The sequence below is a fragment of the Lynx canadensis genome, chromosome E2 (genome assembly GCF_007474595.2).
Source record: "Lynx canadensis isolate LIC74 chromosome E2, mLynCan4.pri.v2, whole genome shotgun sequence".
In the NCBI taxonomy this organism is placed as follows: domain Eukaryota; kingdom Metazoa; phylum Chordata; class Mammalia; order Carnivora; family Felidae; genus Lynx; species Lynx canadensis.
This window is the reverse complement of record NC_044317.1, coordinates 61,028,753-61,051,132: the sequence shown is the minus strand read 5'-3', so window position 1 is coordinate 61,051,132 and position 22,380 is coordinate 61,028,753. Positions and strand designations below refer to the sequence as shown.

Below are 22,380 nucleotides of genomic sequence, written 5' to 3'. Positions count from 1 at the left end.
TTCTGGGCTAAAGGTGAACATTTTTCTGCTTCTATCCCTTTTCAGTACTAGAGCTTTCTTCCTATTTTTTTTTTTAATTTTAGGTTTATTTATTCTTGAGAGAGAGAGAGAGACTTACACAATGTATGAGTAGGGGAGGGGCAGAGAGAGAGAGGGAGACACAGAATCCGAAGCAGGCTCCAGGCTCTGAGCTGTCAGCACAGAGCTAGACTCGCGCCTCAACTCACGAACTGTGAGATCATCACCTGAGCCGAAGTTGGACACTTAACCAACTGAGCCGCCCAGGTGCCCCTTCCTAAATTTTTACCTTAGAAATAATTTTAATCTTACAAATGTTAAAAAGCAAAATTCAACCAAGTAAATTTGAACTCTGGGGGATGAAGATGGCCCATATAACAGATTACGTTTTCAGTACAGACTAGGAAATTTGTGACAACAAGTTAAGACTATACTTCTGAGGGAGATTGACAGTGCAGTTAGTTTAGAATGTATTAAATCCGGATTTGATTGCTAGGCTTAAGTAACACCATTTTGGGCCTGTGGTTTTATATTTTTAAGATTTTATTTTATTTTTCATATGAAATTTATTGTCAAATTGGTTTCCATACAACACCCAGCGCTCCTCCCAACGGGTGCTCTCCTCAATGCCCATCACCCACCCCCCTCTCCCTCCCACTCCCCATCAACCCTCAGTTTACTCTCAGCTTTTTTTTTTTAATTTTTACTTTTTAAAATTTACATCCAAATTAGTTAGCATATAGTGAAACAATGATTTCAGGAGTAGATTCCTTAATGCCCCTTACCCATTTCGCCCATCCCCCCTCCCACAACCCCTCCAGCAACACTGTTTGTTCTCCATATTTATGAGTCTCTTCTGTTTTGTCCCCCTCCCTGTTTTTATATTTTTGCTTCCCTTCCCTTATGTTCATCTATTTTGTATCTTAAAGTCCTCATATGAGTGAAGTCATATGATTTTTGTCTTTGACTGATTAATTTCACTTAGCATAATACCCTCCAGTTCCATCCACGTAGTTGCAAATGGCAAGATTTCATTCTTTTTGTTTCCCGAGTAATACTCCATTGCATATATATACCACATTTTCTTTATCCATTCATCCATCAAGGGACATTTGGGCTCTTTCCATACTTTGGCTATTGTTGATAGTGCTGCTATAAACATGGGGGTACATGTGTCCCTTCAAAACAGCACACCTGTATCCCGTGGATAAATGCCTAGAAGTGCAATTGCTGGGTCATAGGGTAGTTCTATTTTTAGTTTTTTGAGGAACCTCCATCCTGTTTTCCAGAGTGGCTGCTCCAGCTTGCATTGCCACCAACAATGCAAAAGAGACCCTCTTTCTCTGCATCCTTGCCAACATCTGTTGTTGCCTGAGTTGTTAATGTTAGCCATTCTGACAGGTGTAAGGTGGTGTCTCATGGTGGTTTTGATTTGTATTTCCCTGATGATGAGTGATGTTGAGCATTTTTTCATGCGTCGGTTGGCCATCTGGATGTCTTCCTTGGAGAAGTGTCTATTCATGTCTTTTGCCCATTTCTTCACCGGATTATTTGTTTTTTTGGGTGTTGAGTTTGATAAGTTCTTTGTAGATTTTGGATACTAACCCTTTATCTGCTATGTCATTTGCAAATATCTTTTCCCATTCTGTCGGTTCCCTTTTAGTTTTGCTGATTGTTTCCTTTGCTGTGTTAAGATTTTATTTTTAAGTAATCTCTACACATAATATGGGGCTCAAACTCACAAACTCGAGATCAAGAGTCTCATGCTCCACCTACTGAGTCAGCCAGACACTTGTATGGTTTTCTTTTTAACACGGAAAAGTTGTAACAATAGTAGGCTTCCTGTAGACCTTTCACTAGCTTTCCCTAATGTTAACATTGTAGGTAACCATGATATATTTATCAAAGCTAGGAAATTACCAGTGTGCCTGGCTGGCGCTAATCGAAAAAGCATGCGACTCTTGATCTTGGGGGTTCGAGCCCTACGTTGGATGTAGAGATTACTTAGAAATTAAAAAAGAATTTTTTTAACCTAGGAAATTACCATTGGTTCAATGCTACTGACTGAAGTACAGACTTTATTTGAATTTTTCCCCCCCTAATGTCCATTTTTGTTTCAGGATCCCACATTGCATTTATTTGTGGTGTCTCCTTAGTCTTCTCCAGTCCGTGACAATTCCTCAGTCTTTCCTTGTCTTTCATGACCTCAATACTTTTGCAGAATACTGCTCAGTTATTTTCTATAATGTCTCTCAGTTTGGGTTTGTCTGGTGTTTTCATGATTAGATTGAGATGGTGCATCTTTGACAAGAATTCCACGAAGGTCATGGTTAAGGTGATGCCTGCCAGGTTTCTCCACTGTCAAGTTACTGTTTTTCCCTTCATAATTAAATAACAGGGGTGCCTGGGTGGTTCAATTTAAGTGTGGGACCCTTGATTTTATTTAGCTCAGGTTAGTCTGCACACTGGGCACAGAGCCTGTGTGAGATTCTCCGATTTCCTCTCCCACTGCCCCACCCCCACCCCCTACTGATGTGCTCTCTCTCAAAAAAAAAAAAAAAAAGTTAATTAATTAAAAATTTAAAAAAATAAACATATTGTGGGAGATTCTAGGAGAATCACCTCATTCTTTCCCAGGCTGTGTTGGAGGATGCCAACCTAGTACCTTGGGCCTCAAACCCTACATGGGCTACTCTGGGGGTCCTACCATCCATTCCCAATGTTAATGCTGGATGGTGGGAGTAGGAATATTTATTTTTTTGTATATATCCGAATGGTTATTGGAATTTACACACATATATACATAAGACTGAGAATGTGTATCTTTTTTCAAGCATATTGTCTATTACTAATTATAACTTACATATTTTTTTCTATTATGCATACACTGATTTTTAGTATTCATATTCTATCTAAAATCCTTACTTAGCTTTCCTATTAATTCAAAATTGTGCGGGTACCTGGATGGCTCAGTCGGTTAAGTGTCTGAGTCTTGATTTACCCTCAGGTCATGATCTCATGGTTCAAGAGACAGCCCGGAATGGGGCTCTGCACTGACAGCATGGAGCCTGCTTGGGATTCACTCCCTCTCTCTGCCATTCCCATACTTACTCTCTCTCTTCAAATAAATAAACATTAAAAATTGTGTAGCTTATTTTGATTAATAATACTGTCAATGAACAATGAGTGTACTTAATCTGAATTTTATTTTTATTTATTTAAAGTTTATTTATTTATTTTGAGAGAGAGAGAGAAAGCACGAGTCAAGGAGGAGGAGAGAGGGAGAGAGAGAGAATCCCAAGCAGGCTCCTCGCTGCCAGCGGCAGGGCTGGAACCCAGGAACCATGAGATCATGATGCAAGGCGAAGTCCAATGTTTAATCCACTGAGCCACTCAGGCGCTCCTGAATTTTAACAGATTTTTCTGAAAAAAAAAAAAAAAAAAATATATATATATATATATATAGTAAGATAATTATTTTATTCAAAATTATAAAATACGCAGTAAGTAAAAATAAGGCTGTATACAATAATAATGGCGTCGGATTAAAACCACAGGAGAAAAAAATTACCCACGAGTCCATATTGATATCAATAAATAGGTGAATAAATAATTGGAGACGACAGGACAGCTCTTCCGGACAACTTTCTCCGACGACCCGCGCCGGTGGGGGTCAGGGCTGAGTGAGGCACAGGCGCACGGCCCGCCGGCTGAGTCCTGACCCCAGCCCTCCCACGGACGTCGCGGAGGGTCTACAGCTCCGCGCAGCCACCAGAACAGCGGAAGTCCCGAAACCGCCGCGCCACTGCCCGGGGCGGGGCGGGGCCGCGGAGCCTCCTGGGACGCACACATCCGGGTCTTGGCGCGCGCACGCGCACTCGCCCCAAACATGGCCGCCGCCTCGGGCCCGGCCGCCCGCCTGCGGGAGGTGAGTGCCGCCGCGCCCCTCGGCTTCTCGGTTCCTCACTTTCCCTCCGGACAGTGATATGGGGGGCGGGGTATGTGGAGGCGGGGAGGGGTCAGGCGGATGTCGGTGTGGTGTGTCCGGTGCGTCCGCGGGAGGTTTTCACGGGTGGAGCGGGTGCGTCCGGCTCGTAGGGGCGCGGGTCGGCCCGGGGCATGGCTGCCCTAGCGACTAAGGACGCAAATCCGCCGCTGGTGTGGACGTTCCCCGGTGGGGGTGGACGCCCCCGGCGGGTGAAGACGTCTCAACTCTTTCCTTCGCGTTGCTCAGGGTATCTGCGCTCGTATCCGGCTGGTCCTTCCCCAGGGAACGTTTGCCCGGGCCTGCCGGGTGTCCTGGCCCGGCCGCTGGGGCGAACCCCTAGTCGACCGCTCATCTGCCGGATAGTAGGTAGATCCGCGTCGGTGGGTCTCAGGCCCAAGTGGCCGCGTTGCGCCGGTAGATTGTGCCATTTCTCACGGAGTCCCGCAGGTGTCACCCCGCACCTGTTTTGTTTTGTTTTTTTTCCCCTCCACCTAATACCTGGAAGTCAGATATTGCCACTCTCAGGGCCGCGTTGTTCCACCTGTTTAGGGGCCGTTTCACTTTCCTCTTCCTTGGATTCGTGGTTCATTTTTTTTTAACTCCTCTAACCCCCAGTAGTTCTTTTTTTTTTTTTAATCCCTCTAACCCCCCAAAAGTTTTTGTACATACAGAGAAGTTGAAATACTTTTGCGACCTCATACCGACCCGTTAACATCTGATGTATATTTGCTGTATCCGTATATTTTCCTCTGTCCATCCTTTCAGCCATTCATTAATCTTTTTGGGGCGCATTCAAAGTAAGTTGCAGATAGTACAGTGTTTCCCCCTCAATGTTTCCCTCTCAAACACTACACTACTGCTTTTTTAAGTTTTTGAGGCAAAATTGACTTACAGTGAGATGGTGCAATGCATAGATCTTCATTGTACCACTGCATAGTTTTGACAAATACTACCCAAACTTTTATCAGAATTACCATGACCACAGAAAGGTCTGTTATCCTTTGCCAATTAAAAAAAAAAAAGTTGGTTGTTAGGGACTTGAGCTTGTAAAAATATGTGTTGACTACCAAGCCTTTGTTTTCTTTCTTTCTCCCCCTGCCACCCCCAGCAGAACTTTCCTCCATTCTATTGCTTGTTTCTCTCTTCACACCCAATTTTTTTATTTTGAAAAGTTTCACACAGAGAAGTGGCAGGAATAGTTCAATTAAGACTTGTAAACTATCCAGATTCTCAAGTTATTAATACTTTGTCACTTTAGCTTTTCTTTTCTCCCTGCCTCAAACATGTGCACACACATACTGTTTTTATATTTTACACACACACACACACACACACACACACACCCCTCCCAAGAGAGTAAAAGGTTTATTACTCACATAATAAGACTTTCTTGGGAGAGTAGGGCAGATTTCCCCAGGTAATCCAAAAAGAGCTTGAGAGCAGGAAAAGGAGACTGGCTGGGCTTTAACTGTGATTAGAGAGTGGAATTGGGATGAGGGTGGCCTAGCTTTTGTTGGGGCTTGCATGGTGTGAGCACCCTGCTAACACCAAGGAGAAAGTACACAGGCTTTCTAGTTAGCTTACCTACATGTGGGGCAGTAGGGGGGGACAGGGGAGGCTTGAAAAATGCTAGCAGTCATCATCAAAATGGAGTCACACTTTGTCACAATTGGCATTAGGATAGAGTTGAAGTTGGTGGGAAACTATTTTTGTTAAAGAATACATCACTTAAACAAGTAAAGTAAACATTATCATGGGTGGTCCAAAGAGATTGGGGGGAACCATGTGGATGGGGTTGGACAGCTGAGGTCTGCCACAATTTGATGTCAGACATCCAGGCATCAAGCCTAGGTGGAACCCTTTGCAGGGTTGTAGAGACTGGGGATAAAGCCCTTCAGACGTCAGTGCCTTGGAATAGATTTCTATACAAGCTTGGCACATCCATATAAAACTGTTACTTCTCTTGTGAAATCTTAAGGTATCAGAAGCATTCCAATGGGATCTAGACAAGTGGTTCTGACCCCAGCAGACTCATCACCTTTTTTTCTTTTTTTTTTTTTTTTTTTAAGACAGCTTTATTGAGTAGCGCCTGGGTGGCTTAGTCAGTTAAGCTTCCGATTTCGCCTCAGGTCATGATCGAGAGCTCTGGTCAGACTGTGCTGACATCTCAGAGCCTGGAGCCTGCTTCAGATTCTGTGTCTTCCTTTCTCTACCCATCCCCTGCTCACGCTCTGTCTCTCTCTCAAAAATAAATATGAAATTAAAAATTCTAAAGACAGCTTAATTGAGATATATTTCACAGCTTTATTGGTATATACAATTAACCCTTGAAGGTATACAATTTAGTGCTTCTTAGTATATTCACTATATTGTGCATCCATCACCACTATCAAGTTAAAATATTTTTATTATCCCCCAATAGAAAACCTCTGCCCCCCCCCCCCCCAAGAAAAAGGAAAAGAAAACCTGTGCCAATTAGCAGCCACTCCTCATCTCTTTTATCCCTTTGAGCCCTAGGCAATCATTAATCTTTTTGTCTCTATGCATTTGCCTATTCTAAACTGTTCATAAATGGCCATACAATATATAGTCCTTTTTGGGGGGGCTTCTTTGGCTTCGCATAATGTTTTCAAGGTTCATCCTTGTAGCAGCATCTATCAGTACCTAGTTCATTTTTATGTATAAGTAATGTCCCATTGTATGGATACACCTCATTTGTTTCCGTTCATTAGTAGATGAACATTTGAGTTGTTTCCACTTTTTGGATATTAGGAATAACACTTCTGTAAACATTCATGTATACTTTTGTGGGGGTGGATGTATTTTTTTATTTTCTTGGATAACTACATTAGGAGTGGGACTGATTATATCCATTCTACTGGGCATGAAGTGGTATCTCACTGTGGTATTGATATGCATTTCCCTGATAGTTAATGATGTTGAGCATCTTTTTCATTGTGCTTATTTGTCCATTTGTATATCTTTGGAGAACTATCAGTTCAGATCCTTTGCCCATTTATTAAGTGGGTTATTCATCTTTTAATTATTGGGTTGAAAGGGTTATTTATTTATTCCAGATATCTGTGCCCTATCATATATATGATTTGCAAATATCTTAACCTATTCCGTGTTATTTTTTGTTTAAGTTTATTTATTTATTTTGGGAGAGAAACAGAGAGGGAGGGAGGAGCAGAGAGAAAGGGAGAGAGAGAGAATCCCAAGTAGGCTCCGTACTGTCAGTGCAGAGCCTGATGCAGGGCTTGACCTCATGACTTGTGAGATCGCGACCTGTGCCAAGATCAAAATTTGGACACTTTATTAATAACTTAATAATTATCAAATTTATTAAGCATACATTGACTTATTACAGGTTTATTGAGATATACTTCACATACATAAATTCATCCAAAGTGCACAATTCAGTGGCTTTCAGTATGTTTACAAAGCTGAGCAACCACCACTGCTATGTAATTCCAAATGTTTTCATCAGGCCAACAAGAAACCCCATGCTCTTTCTCCTAGCACCTAGCAACCACTAATTGACTTTCTGTCTATATAGAATTACCTGTTCTGGACATTTCATATAAATATGATCATACAATGTATAGTCTTTTGTGTCTGAGTTCTTTCACTGAGGATAATGTTTTTAAGGTTTATCTATGTTGTTGAAGCATTCATTTATCAGTACCGCATTCCTTCTTATGGCTGAAGAATGTTCCATTGTGTGAGTTTCCATATTTTGTTTAGCCATTCTTCAGTTGATGGACATTTTATTTGAGTTTCAACTTTTTGTTTATTATGAATAGAGCTGCTATGAACTTGCAATTCACATACAAGTTTATGTTTGGATATATGTTTGCATTTGTCTTGAGTAGATAGGTAGGAGTAGATTTCTGGGTAACATAACTCTCTGTTTAACTTTTTGAGGAGCTGTCAGACTGTTATCCTAAGCAGCTGCACCATTTTAATTCCCACCAACTGGAAACTGGGTTCCAGTTTCTCCACATCCTCACAACACATGTTATTGTCCGTTTTTTATATTGGCAACACTTGTGAGTATGAAGTGGCATCTCACTGTGGTTTTGATTAGAATTTCCCTAATGACAATGATGTCGATCATCTTTTCATGTGCTTGTTGGCCGTCTGGATGTCTTCTTTGGAGAAATGTCTATTCAGATCCTTTGCCTGTTTTTAAAAATTAAATATTTATTTTTGAGAAAGAGAGGGAGAGTGAGGGGCAGAGAGAGAGAGAGAGAGAGATTGATTCCAAAGCAGGCTCTCAGCTGTCAGCGCAAAGCCTGACACAGGGCTTGAACTCACGAACCATGAGATTATGACCAGAATTGAAGTTGGACGCTTAACCAACTGAGCCACCCAGGTGCCCCTATCTTTTGCCTATTTTTAAAATTTGGATTGTTTTGGTTTTGAGTTGTAAGAGTTTAATATCTTCTGTATACAAATCATTTATTAGATGTATGCTTTGTAAGTATTCTCTCCCATTTGGTGGGTTGTCATTTCACTTTCTTAAGGGTGAATAACTGTTATTTCAATAAAGGAAGCATCTATTATAGATTAAATGGATGTTCCCTTTACTCCTTAAGGCCTATTTTCCATATTCCCAGAACAGTCGTGATCACAGCTTTGGTAGGTATCTTGCCAGGGCATTTTAATATTTTTACTTCCAGAATTTTTGTATGTCTAAAAAATTTCCCCAAGTGGTATCATGGTGTATATGTCTGACTTAGTTTTTTTTAATACACACATTCATCCTTCCCCTACAGACCTCTAGGAAGGTGCTTTCCATCTTGTCTTCACAGGACATCCAAGGCCACCCAGGCCCCAGTGTACTCAGAGGGTCTAGTATGGGAAACATGCAGTATGGTGGCAAGGCAGCCTCAGGAGGCCTGTTCCTGTAGGTGAAGAACTCATCATGACCAGGAGTGACATCTGGGACATGGCCCTCTTGAGCAGCTAGCTCCTCCACATCACTATTGAATGCTGTGGATGTAGCAGGTTTCTAGGGTCTTGGTCTTGGCTTTAAAGTAAACTATTCTGATGTTTTATTATTAGGTGTGATATTTACCTTGATTCCTTATATCCTTAATTGTTAAGAATTTTCATCAGGAATTGGAGTTTTCCTTAAAGTACTTTCAGAATTTATTAATATAGGTTAAAGGGGTCTACTTTTTTTTTTTTTTTTTTTTTTAAGTAGGATTTATGCCCAGTGTGGAGCCCAATGCAGGGACTGAACCCATGACCCCAAGATCAAGACCTGAGCTGAGATTGAGTCAGTCGCTTAACCAGCTGAGCCACTCAGGCACACCAAAGGGGTCTACCACTTTATTTTATTTTATTTTTTTTTTTTTAATTTTTTTTTTCAACGTTTATTTATTTTTGGGACAGAGAGAGACAGAGCATGAACGGGGGAGGGTCAGAGAGAGAGGGAGACACAGAATCGGAAACAGGCTCCAGGCTCCGAGCCATCAGCCCAGAGCCTGATGCGGGGCTCGAACTCACGGACTGCAAGATCGTGACCTGGCTGAAGTCGGACGCTTAACCAACTGCGCCACCCAGGCGCCCCAAGGGGTCTACCACTTTAATTGAGAGCATTTGATCATGAATCTGGGTGAGATTTCCACAAATTACTTTCTTAATTTTTTGAGATAGGGTGTAGAGGACTTCTACTTTTATCTGAAAATATGGGGAATTGTATCAATTGACATTCTAATGTATCCCAGTCCTTGCATTCCTAGGATAAATCCAAGTTGCCATTTTGGTAACTTTCTACCGTTTCTTAGTTAAATTCCCTTCTCATGACTGATAATGCTTATATGTGCTTTTTTTTTTTTTAGTGTATATTTATTTTTGAGAGAGAGAGCGCGCGAGCAGGAGAGGGGCAGAGAGAGAGAGACATAGAATCTGAAGGAGGCTCCAGGCTCTGAGCTGTTAGCACAGAGCCCAACACAGAACTCGAACCCACAAACCATGAGATTGTGACCTGAGTCAAAGTCGGACGCTCAACCGACTGAGCAACCCAGGCGCCCCTTGTGTGACTTTTTTTTTTTATGATCACTCTCACCAAAGTGTGCCTGTTTTGTCAGGCTTTTCAAATAACAGACTGGCGGCATTTCAAATAAGAACATAGGGCTCGAACTCACAAACCGCGAGATCATGACCTGAGCTAAAGTTGGACACTTAACCAACTAAACCACCCAGGTGCCCCACCAACTTTTTTTTTTTTTTTTTAAGTTTATTTATTTTGAGAGAGGGAGAGAGAGAAAATCCCAAGCAGGCTCTGTGCTGTCAGCCTGAGGCAGGGCTTGATCCCACAAAGTGTGAGACCATGACCTGAGCCAAAACCAAGAGTGGGAAGCTCAACCAACTGAGCTGTGCAGGCACCCCACAAGGCCAACACTTTCTGAGGAACTGTTAGCTGCATCCTCATTTGCCACATGTTTTGAGATACACCAGTTCCATTGTTTAGTTTGGTGCTAGGTGTTTCCTAATTTGTTGAGATTTCTCTTTAATCTGTGAATTACTGAGAAATAGGTTTTCATTTTTCCAAAAAAAATAGAGGTTTGTTTTACTTACTGTTTTTCTTTTTTAAGTTTCTTACTTATTTTGAGAGAGAGAGAGAGAGAAAGAAAGAAAACATGAGTGGGGGAGGGGCAGAGAGAGAGGGAGAGACAGAGAATCCCAAGCAGGCTCTACTCTGTCAGCACAGAGCCTGATGCTGTCCTGGAACTCATGAACTGTGAGATCATGACCTGAGCCAAAATCAGGAGTTGGATGTTTAACCCACTGAGCCACGCAGCCACTCCACTTACTGTTTTTCTTATGTTTGGTTTTCTTTCTGCTACTCGTTTTTAACATGACCACATTTGTAGTCAAGAGGCTGTGGTCCGTGTCATACTGTGGTGTGGCTTTGGTTGAACTTGTTCTTTGGCCTGGTATTGTCAGTGTTAGCAAATGTTCCACTTGCACCTGGAAAGCATTTGTTAGGCTCTAATTATTGACTCATGGCTCTTCATCCAGTTGTTATTGCTGCATTTTATATGATACTGGTGCATATAATATGGTCATTGCTAGATTTGATTTATATATTTTTTGAAGTTTATTTTGAGAGCGCATAAGTATGAGCGGGGAAGGGGCAGAGAGAGAGAGAGAGAGAGAGAGAGAGAGAGAGAGATGGGGGGAGAGAGAGAGAGAGAGAGAGAGAGAGAGAGAGAGAATGAATGAGAATGGGGGAGAATCCCAAACAGGCTCTGTGCTGTCAGCCTGGAGCCTAACCTAGGGCTTGAACCCACGAACCATGAGTTCATGACCTGAGTCAAAATCAAGAGTTGGATGCTTAATTGAATGAGCTACCCAGGAGCCCCTGGATTTGATTTAAATCCATGTTCATCATTTCCTTTTCTTTGCATTTCTTCCTTCTGGGTTTTGTTTTGGTTTTGTTTGTTTGTTTGTTTTTGTTTTTTTGTGAGTTTTTTTGGTGAAGAAAACAACTTTTTCTAATTCTTCTGGCTAATGTCCTTGGAGATAAATTTTTTTTGTTTTTCTGAAGCTCTCTTTGTCTTACCCTTACTTTTTTTTTTTTTTTTTTTTTAATGTTTACTTATTTTTGAGAAAGAGAAAGAGCATGAGTTGGGGAGGAGCAGAGAGAGAGAAGCAGCCTCCAGAACCTGACATGGGGTGCAAACTCATGGACTGTGACCTGAGCCGAAGTCATACGCTTAACTGACTGAGCCACCCAGATGCCCCTTCTCACCCTCACTCTTGATTAATAGTGTATCCGAGAGGTTTTCCCCCTCAGCACTTTTTTTTTTCCCAGAGCAGAAAAAGATGGTTTTATGAAAGCACAGGGACAGGGTCCGTGGGTGGAAAGAGCTGCCTCTCCCTCAGCACTTTTGAAGTAGGCTTCCATTACTTTCAGGTTTCTATTTTTCTCTCAAGTGGTCTGTCACGATACTTTTTACTCCTTCACCAGTGTTCTTTCTTCTTTCTGCTGGTCTTTAAGACTATCTTCTTAGGTATAGATTGCTCTCTATTTATGCTTGAGACTCCATGTTTTTTGAGTCTGAGATGCCTAAGTAGTGTTGCTGGGTAGAATTGCTGGGTAGTGGAATATGCCCATTTTATATTTGGATGGTTGCTGCATATGGTTTTTATTCTCACAGCTTGTTTTATTTTTACTCATATGAAAAGTGCATATTTTGTGTTTTTTTTTTAATTTTTTTTTAGAGAGAGTGAACATGTGAATGAGGACGGGGCAGAGAGAGAAGGAGAGAGACTTTTTTTTTTTTTTTTAGGAGAGAGACATTCTTTTTTTTTTTTTTTAATTTTTTTTTTTCAGTGTTTATTTATTTTTGGGACAGAGAGAGACAGAGCATGAACGGGGGAGGGGCAGAGAGAGAGGGAGACACAGAATCGGAAACAGGCTCCAGGCTCCGAGCCATCAGCCCGGAGCCCGACGCGGGGCTCGAACTCACGGACCGCGAGATCGTGACCTGGCTGAAGTCGGACGCCCAACCGACTGCGCCACCCAGGCGCCCCAGGAGAGAGACATTCTTAAACAGTCTCCTTGCTGAGTCCCACAACCCTGAGATCATGACCTGAGCCTAAATCAAGAGTCAGATGTGTAACTGAGTCACTCAGGCACCCCTACATATTTTGTGTTCTTAAAGTTGCAATTTATAATTGTCTCAGTGATGGTGAGAATGAGCAGATACTCCTGTGTTCAGGATATTTGAATTTTCTCTCCATGAAGTGCCTTTTTGTATCTCCTTCCCCCCTTTTTTGTTCTGTTCTGTAAGAATTCTTTATAGATCTTGGGCATTATTCCTTTGCCTCTTTTGTATTTTATAATATTGTTTCTCCATTTGCCACTTGTGTTTTGACTCTTACTGTGTTTTTGTTGGTGTGGAAATTTAAAACGTTGATACCACATTTGTTCATCTTTATCTGTATGGTTTTTGCTTTTTTTTTTTTTAAGTTTATTTATTTATGACGGGGGGGGGGCGCCATAAAGAGAGAGGGAGGGAGAACGAATATGAGCTGAGGAGGGGCAGAGAGAGAGGGAGAGAGAGAAGCCCAAGCAGGCTGTCAGGGCACAGAGCCCAACACAGGGTTTGGACTCATGAACTGTACAATCATGACCTGAGCAGAAATCGAGTTAGATGCTTCACTGACTGAGCCACCCAGGTGCCCCGGTTTTTTGCTTGTTGATCATGAAGGTGTCCTACATGATTTAAACTTTGATATTACGTTGGGATCTTTCTCCATTTAGAATATTTAAAAAAATATTTCTTTCTGAGGTAAGGATCTTATTTCATTTTGCTTACAAAATATGAGGAGTCATTTGTCTTGATATCATGCAAAGGGTTGGGAGGGTGGTTAGAGGACAATCAGTAATGGTGGAGACACTGGTAGCCACTTACAGAATGGCATCCATTTCCCATGTCAGAGCTAGACTCAGACGTGACCTAGCTCTCACAATAACGGTGAGGGGCGGTCATTCACAGCTCCAGGACTTTCAGAACTTCCAGGTCATGGAGTGAAAGCAGAACTCGACCACAAAGCCGGGATGAAAACTGCTCATTCAGCAGTGTCATAAGCACATTGTGAAGTTGGGGCTTTGAAAATGTGTCCTGATTGTTGATATGGGTAGTGGGTGGTAGAATAAGCACACAGTAGCCAAGGTGGTGTTCCAGTGAGCAGTGACACCTGGCCTCTCATCTCCCACATCTCACTTTCATTCTTTTGGTAATATTTTTCTCCATTACCCTTCTTCCTGCTTCTTCTCTAGGAAGATGAAATGCTGTATGGCTCTTTTAACCTGTTCTTGCCTCCATCCCTAAAGTCTCACTTTACCTTCCCCTTATACAGATACTAATTTGAAAAAGTAAAAATACACAGCACAGAATGTAAATTGGTGCAACCACTGTGGAAAACAGTGGGGAGCTTCCTCGAAAAAATTAAAAATAAAAATACCATATTATCTAGTAATTCCACTCCTGGGTATTTACCCCCAAAAAGAAAATAAAACACTAATTCAAAATGGTATATGCCCCCTGTTTATTGCAGCATTATTTACAATAGCCAAAATATGGAAGCAACCCAAGTGTCTATCAATAGATGAATGGATAAAGATTGTGCTATGTACATATTACTCATGCTTATGAATATTACTCAGTCATAAAAAAGTGAGATTTTGCCATTTGCAACAACACGGATGGATCTAGAGGCTATTATGCTAAGTGAAATAAGTCAAGCAGAGAAAGACATACCATATGATTTCATTTATACGGGGAATCAAAAAAACCCAAATGAACAAACATATAAAAAGTAGAATCAAACTGAGATCAGACTGATGGTTGCCAGAAGGGAGGGATGTGGGGTGGGCAAAATGGTGAAGGGGAGTGTGAGGTATAGACTTTTAGTTACGGAGTGAACAAGTCATGGGATTAAAGGTACAGTATAGGGAATATAGTCAATAGTATTGTAATGGTGTTATATGGTAACAGATGGTAGCCACTTGTACTGAGCATAGCATAACCTGTAGACTTGTCAAGTCACTGTGTTGTACATCTGAAACCAATGTAACATAGTGTGTCATCTTTATTTCAATAAAAAAATAAGCCGGGCAAAATTAAAAACAAAATAAAAATATGGATTCACATACCTGGCCTGTCATCATTTTTTATTCCCTTTCAGATATAACTTTATGTACTTAAGTCTTTTTCATTCTTTACTTTTCAGCCTGGAAAATGAGATTGAAAATGACACCTCAGAATATTCCTGAGGAAGAACTATCCTGTGACGTGGAAATGGAAGGATTTGCAAGAGAGGGTTCCCATCTTTCCATTCTAGGTAATAATCGGGACTGTAAGAACTGGGAGGGACATTTGAGGCAGTCAGCTTTAACTCAGGAGAAACCAGGGACTCAGGAAATAATTTGTGAATATTCTGGACTTGGGGAGCGTTTGAGTGCAAGTTCAGACCTTCTGCCATCTAAGAGAGTTCCTACAAATGGTTTTCATATACGTGACTCAGATGTTGAAAGTTTGGATTGCGACCCAGCTTTACACAGTTGTGCAAAAAATTACGTAGCTAAGAGAACTAGTGACAGTGATGCTTGTGGAAGAGCCTTCGACCATTCTGGCGAGGTTTTTCAACTTGGAAGAGATCAAACAAGAGAGAAACCCTATAAATACCCTGAAAGTGTTAAATCTTTCAATCATTTTACTCCTCTTGGTGAACCAAAAGTACTGAAAAAGGGGAAGAAACTGTATGAAGGTAAGGATTTGGGGGACATCTTTACCCTGAGTTCATCTCTTAATGAAAATAGGAGGAGTCACCTTGGAGAGAAACTGTATAAATGCAGTGAATGTGGCAAATGCTTCAAACGGAACTCTTCTCTTGTTTTGCATCACCGCACTCACACTGGAGAGAAACCTTATACCTGTACTGAATGTGGAAAATCATTCTCCAAAAACTACAACCTAATTGTGCATCAAAGAATCCATACAGGAGAGAAGCCCTATAAATGCAATAAATGTGGGAAAGCCTTCAGTGATGGGTCAGCTCTCACACAACACCAGAGAATTCACACTGGGGAAAAACCTTATGAATGTCTAGAATGTGGGAAAACCTTCAACCGAAATTCATCACTGATTTTGCATCAAAGAACTCATACAGGGGAAAAACCATATAGATGTAATGAGTGTGGGAAACCTTTCACCGACATCTCCCACCTCACCGTGCATCTCAGAATCCACACTGGGGAGAAGCCCTATGAATGTAGCAAATGCGGAAAGGCTTTCCGGGATGGCTCATACCTTACCCAGCATGAGAGGACTCACACTGGAGAGAAGCCCTTTGAATGTGTGGAGTGCGGGAAGTCCTTCAACCGAAACTCTCACCTCATTGTGCATCAAAAAATTCACTCTGGGGAGAAACCCTATGAATGTAAAGAGTGTGGGAAAACTTTCATTGAGAGTGCTTACCTCATCAGGCACCAGAGGATTCATACTGGTGAGAAGCCCTATGGCTGTAACCAGTGTCAGAAACTCTTCAGGAACATTGCTGGCCTCATCCGGCACCAGAGGACTCATACTGGTGAGAAGCCCTACGAGTGTAATCAGTGTGGTAAAGCTTTCAGAGACAGTTCCTGTCTGACCAAGCACCAGAGAATTCACACAAAGGAGACCCCATACCAGTGTCCTGAATGTGGAAAGTCCTTCAAGCAGAACTCTCACTTGGCGGTACATCAGAGACTCCACAGCAGGGAGGGTCCCAGCCAGTGTCCTCAGTGTGGGAAAACGTTCAGAAGGAGCTCGTCCCTCATCCGACATCAAAGAAAACACTCTGGAGAGCAGCCCATGGAAACATAATGATTGTGGGCCACATTCATCTACTGACTGGCTCTCAAGAAGCTGTGTGAAGGAGGAATGTCTTCAGAGGTGACTTTTCCCTGTCAGACAATAATGTTTTAAGCTATTCAGTGAACTGATGAATGTGAGGCATTCCTTAGCCATACTATTAAATCTATACGTTGAGGAACTCCTGGAGAAAACACAGGGTAGTAGTAAATGTAGAAGAGGCTTCAGGAATGATGCAGCTAGTACCAAACATAATAGCACACACACTGGAATAAAATCTGTGGATGTCAAGAAGGTACTCTGAAGATGCATCAGGGTGCTTAAGAAAGAACCTATGGATGTGTTCAGTGTGTAATCAGTATGTGGAATACTTTAATGAGGAACATCTGCCTCGTACATAAGCAAACTTTTATTAGGATCAAGTGTAATTAGTGGCAGGAGCTCTTACCGTCTACTCTGTATCAACAAAGACATCCTGGTGATAGACCCCATACAACACTCCACCCCACAGCAACCACAGAATCGCAGTTAGATTTTGCTGTTTGTATGTATTTCTATGTTACAGCCCTGTCAGATGTTCAGGATTTATTTCGGAAGGGGCAAGTAGGTGAGGACGTTGCTTGTGAATGAACAATGAAATTCTCCCTTTTAATACTGGAGCGGGCTTGTACTAAGATGGAAAGGGTTGCTGCTGAGAAATGTGATGCGTTGCTTTAGTTGTGGAAATAAAAATAGAACGAGTTCTTACATTTCTGTTATCACTCCCCATTGTTCATCTAGTACACTACTAATTTGTTCCATGCAGTCATGCCGAGCCATGATTATAAAGGTTTTGTTACCATGTTGAAAATGCTTATAATATGGAAGGCAACAACAACAATAAAAAAAGCATAAAATAGAAGGCTTGCTGTTACTACAGCCATGTAAAGATATGTGCACATACGGATGTAGATTGGAAATTTGTCATAGAGAAATAAACATGGCTTTCTTAGGGGCCTCCATTCATGTCTGATTTTTTCTATATTGTAAAATATACATTGTTGCTATAATATTTTGATAAGGAATAAAAAGAGAAAGCCAAAAGGCAAATTTGGGGTTTCTTTGGACTTTTTTTTTTTTTTTTTTTTTTTTTTAATGAAAAGGGGCTAGTTCAGCGTCACAGGGCAGCTATAAGTATGGATGAAAGGCATCCAGGAAGAAGTTTCTCTCAAGTCAGGGCATCCCGTGACCCAAGGCATAAGAATAATTTCCTTTTTTGGAGACCTGGAGGTGAGAGAATAGGGCTGAGAAAATAGGGAGTGGGAGGCTGTTGAGAGGTCTAGGATGATCTGGGAACATCCCTCCTGAGGAAATACAGTGCTGGCCAGGGGAGAGCTGCCCAGGCTGGTTGGCAGGTCTGCAGAGCCCTGGGGGTGGCTCCCCTTGAGAGTCACTGAATGAAGGCTGTGAGATAATAAGTTTATGTTGTTTTAAGCTGCTGAGTTTGGGGTAATCTGTTACGGAAACGATAGAAAACTAACACACATTATAGAAAATACTTGCCTGCCCTTTCCCTCTCTTCCTTGCGCTCCTTTCTGATACTCCAGCAGGGCCATTGCCAGTTTACACCACTCTTTCTTATAAGTTAGGAAAAGAGCCCCGTTGGGGCAGTGGGGGAGGAAAACGCTTGCTTCAGAGCTATTACAACTGGGTGCTGGGCTGCATCTGTGGCAGGGCTAAGCGCCAAGACCGTGAGGCTCAGAGACTGAGGAGCCTGGTGCATCACCCCTTACAAGCCCTGCCTGACTCCCGGACAGTATGACTAGGTTTAACCATATGTCCAGACCCAAGACCTCCCCCTTCCTCCCACAGGCTGGGTTGCAATTCTTCCTTAACAAACAATCAGGAACTCCTGTTGGAAGGCTAAATTATGGCCTCCCAAATGTGTCTACATCCTAATCCGTGGGACCTTTGATTGTTAGTGTAGATGCAAAGGGAATTTGAAGGAGTGATGAAGATCTTAAGATGTGGAGATGATGCTGGGTTATGTGGTGGGGGCGGTGTCATCACAGGGGTCCTCAGTGGGTCAAAGTCAGAGGAGAGGTGATGATGGAGCCAGAAGTTAGAGCAATGCATTTGAAGATGGAGAGATGCCATGAGCCAAGGAATGGGGGCGCTCCTAGAACCTGGCAGAGGCAGGGAAACTGGTTCTCCCTCCACAGCCTCCAGAAGACACCAGCCCTGCTGACACCTTGTGAACCCAGTGAAAGTGATTTTTGGACTTAAGACTTCCAGAACTGTAAGAGAGTATATGTGTGTATTTTTAAGGCACAAAGCTTGTGTTAACTTGCTACAGCAGCCATAGGAAATTAACATACTCCCATTCTAGTTCTTACAGACCTTTAACCTTCCCAGCTCCTGCTTGGTGAAGTATTCAATGTGTGTTTCTTTCTCAGCAAGTTAATAAACACAACTTGAAAAACAAAATCCTCTGCTGGTCTCTGTCTGCTTTGAGAGTAGGCACGGCCTACTCAGCCGGGTGCCGCTTGGGAATCCACACAGCCCTTATTGCCAGAGCTGGTCTAGTAAATTAAGTCCTATTAATGAACAGCCATTAGTGAAAGGAAATTTCAGAAAAATTAAGGAAGAGATGCCCTTTACCTCTACTTAACACCTCCCACACCCTAGGTTGGGTGAGAGGAACACACCTTTCAGCATCCTGGAAGAAGTCTATAGCCTAAGAATGTGTGTGGAAGGTCCAGATGTGCTGTCTAATCCAATATGAGACGGGATGTTCATGATGGTTGCCACCGTATTTCTAGTTTCATTAATCCGCAGCCCTCTTTGTATTCATCAATGTGTAATATCTCAAAGAAAAGAAAGGGGGCCTGGAATTTTATGGAGTCAGATAAAGAAGGGAGTCATCCATGAGTCTTACGGGAGACACAAGGAAGGATCGAGTAACTGAGGAGGAGTGGAGCCCCTGTCTTCCTGGGTCTTATCTTGGAATATGTGAGAGCAACGTGGTCCTTTGTGTGGTTAGCCATTTCTTGGAACAGAGCGGTGAGGGAATTTCTCCAGGAGAACAGATCTCAAATAAAATTCAACTTCTCTTAATCCTCAGGCTGCAATAACAAACTACCATAGACTGAATGGCTTAAATAACAAACACTTCTTTCTCACAGTTCTGGATCCTGGGAAGCACACAGTCAAGGCACCGGCAGGTTTGGTGTCTAGTGAGAACCTGCCTCCTTGTTCACAGATTGGTTGTCTTCTCACTGTCCTTACGTAGTAGAAAGGGTGAGAGAGCTCTCAGGGGTCTCTTTTATAAAGGCATTAATCCTTTTCAAGTGGGCTCTACCCTCAGATCTAATCACCCCCAAAGGCCACCACCTCCAAGTACCATTATTTGGGGCTTAGGAGTTCAGCATAGATTTGGGCAAGACACAAACCTTCAGTCTCTAACATGTAGGTTTTCATTTCTCTTGGATAAATACCTAGGAGCGCAATTGCTGGGTCATGTGGTAAGTCTGTGTTGAACTTTGTACGAAACTGCAAAGTTCTTTCCAAAGTGGTGGTACCATTTTGCTCTCCCACCAGCAACAAAGGAGATTTCCTGTTGATCTACATCCTTGCCACCACTTGAAATGTCAATTTTTTTTTTTTTTTTTGTCATTCTGAATTTCAACCTTAAAGCAGTACTTCTAATGGTTTCTTGTATGAGGCAGCTTAAGGTAAGTTATGCTACAGTAACAAACGACAGCAAAAGTCTTTGGGGCTCCTAACGCCAGTGCTCTACTTCATTTTGCCTTCGCTCAGCCAGGGAGCAGCCTCTCTGGGGCATTGCTGGCCTCCTGGCAGAGGGAAGGGAGGACCAGCGGATCCATCCAGAGGCTCTGAAAGCTTCTGCTCAGAAATAGCACCTGCACTTCCACTCACCTTTTCTTGTCAAAGCAAGTCCACAACAAGCCTGAAGTCACTGGGACAGGGATGGATAATCCTCAATGGGGGAGAGGAAGCAAGTACCTTCAACCATAATCAGGTTATCTCCTTTGTCTTCCATCATTTCTTTGGTCTGGCAATGGTTTTTTTGCTTTTGTTTTTTAAGTTCATTTTGAGGGAGGGAGGGAGAGAAAGAGAGAGAGAGAGAGAGAGAGAGAGAGAGAGAGAGAGAGAGAGAGAATGAATCCCAAACAAGCTCCACACTGTCAGTGCGGGGCTCGAACTCACGAACCATGAAATGACCTGAGCCAAAATCGAGTGAGACGTTTAGCCCCCTGAGCCACCCAGGTGCCTTGGGCTGGCAGTGTTTTTTAATTGACAGCTTCTGTCACCTCCCTAGCCCCTTCTCTGATACCCACCTTGGTCACTCTGTTCCAGTCTCAAGGCCTCCCTGCGATTCCTCAAATGCCAGTCATGTTATCTCAGGACCTCTGAAATCACTTTCTGCTGTGGGATCCTCTCCCCCCAAGACATTTGGGCTCACTTCCTCACTTGCAATTCATTATACATCACCTTTTCAGTGAGCCCTTTCCTGATTTCTCTATTTAAAATTGCAACGGTCCCTGCCCAACACACATTCCCCATTCTGTTTCCTTGCTTTATTGATACATGATGCATTGTATGTGTTTATCTCCCCTGCTGGACTGTACACAACTTGTTTCTGCTGTATCCTGGCCCTTAGAATCGTGCAGCAAGTGCCCAAGAAATGTTTTTGAACTAAGATGGAGGTGAACCAGTGCTAGTGAACAGTGGGCACCCATATCTTGAGTGCATATCTTTGTTGTTTTCTGATTTTAACAATTCTCAGAATGTACAGAAAATATGAGATTAAGAAATTGCGTCCAGAATCTCTCATGTCGTTGGCAATCATTTTAATACATTGGAATATGTCTTCCAGTTCATTTAAATCGGCAAACATTTGATGAGATGTTTGAACAGATGTTGGCACGTTGATCCCCTGCGGAGTATAGTTGGGAATACAACAGTGTGTATTCCCTCATGGAGCCTCATGGAGCAGTCCAGCTAGAAAGCAAGATGGCCGTTTATTTATCAAACAATCGTGAAAACATCAACGTGAGCTGTAATAGGGAAAAGAACGAAAATAATAGCAGGAAGCTGTAAGAGGAGGAGAGACTAACCTGGGGGTAGGGAAGGAAGACTGCTGCACACAGGGACTGGTACGGTACGTGATGATGCAGGAGGGGATGTGGGGCATCAGAGAGAAAGAGATGAGGAGAGCGGGCAGGGTGAGGTAGGCCAGAGCCTTGTAGACTTCTCATTATGTTAGGTGAGCACTAGGGATGGTGGCCAAAGAAGCAATTGATTGTGGGAAAAACAAAGGAGGCAGCCAGACGAAGAAATGGCCTAGGAGGGAGGAGGGAAGCCAGGGTGGGTGATGTTACGGACCAAGAGAGAACAGATTTAGGGAGGAGAGACTCCACCCATCGGATACCAGAGAGGGGCAATAAAGCCATAGGTGGAAACCCTTCGTGGGCAATGGTTAGAGAAATGGATTCACTGGAGAAGAGGTGGGTATGGGGTGCAAGGCTGCCTTTGCCAAATAAAAAAATCCACATTTACAAGAGCAACACTAAGACCCCGAGAGATAAAGAGGTTGAGAGTATGTATAAGCAAGTCCCTGGAGAAAAAATAGCAAATACAAAAGTATACGGACGTCTGGGCTTAGTGTGACCAAAGGAATTCAGCTGAATCAGTAGCCATTTCTGGTAAAATAGATTAAACAATTTTTTTAAAAAATTTAAAGTTTATTTATTTATTTTTAGAGAGACAGAGTGGGGGAGGGGCAGAGGGAGGAGACAGAGAATTCCAAGCAGGCTCTAAACTGCCAGTGCAGTGCCCAACATGGGGCTTGATCCCACGAACTGTGAGATCATGACCTGAGCCAAAACCAAGAGTTGGATGCTTAACGGAGTGAACCACCCAGGGGCCCCTAGATTAAACCATTTTTAAGTTAAACAATTAAGTGTGTGTTTCACTGGTTTTTAATATTTT

General features: G+C 42.5%; 1 protein-coding gene across 1 annotated transcript; it reads left to right on the top strand.

Moving 5' to 3' along the window:
- Positions 1–3,898: 3,898 nt before the first annotated feature.
- On the top strand, positions 3,899–17,475 carry ZNF329 (zinc finger protein 329). Its single transcript, XM_030297535.2, has 2 exons — positions 3,899–3,946; positions 14,765–17,475. The coding sequence occupies exon 2, from the start codon at positions 14,773–14,775 to the stop codon at positions 16,396–16,398; it is 1,626 nt and encodes a 541-aa protein (XP_030153395.1). The 5' UTR covers positions 3,899–3,946; positions 14,765–14,772; the 3' UTR covers positions 16,399–17,475.
- Positions 17,476–22,380: the final 4,905 nt, after the last annotated feature.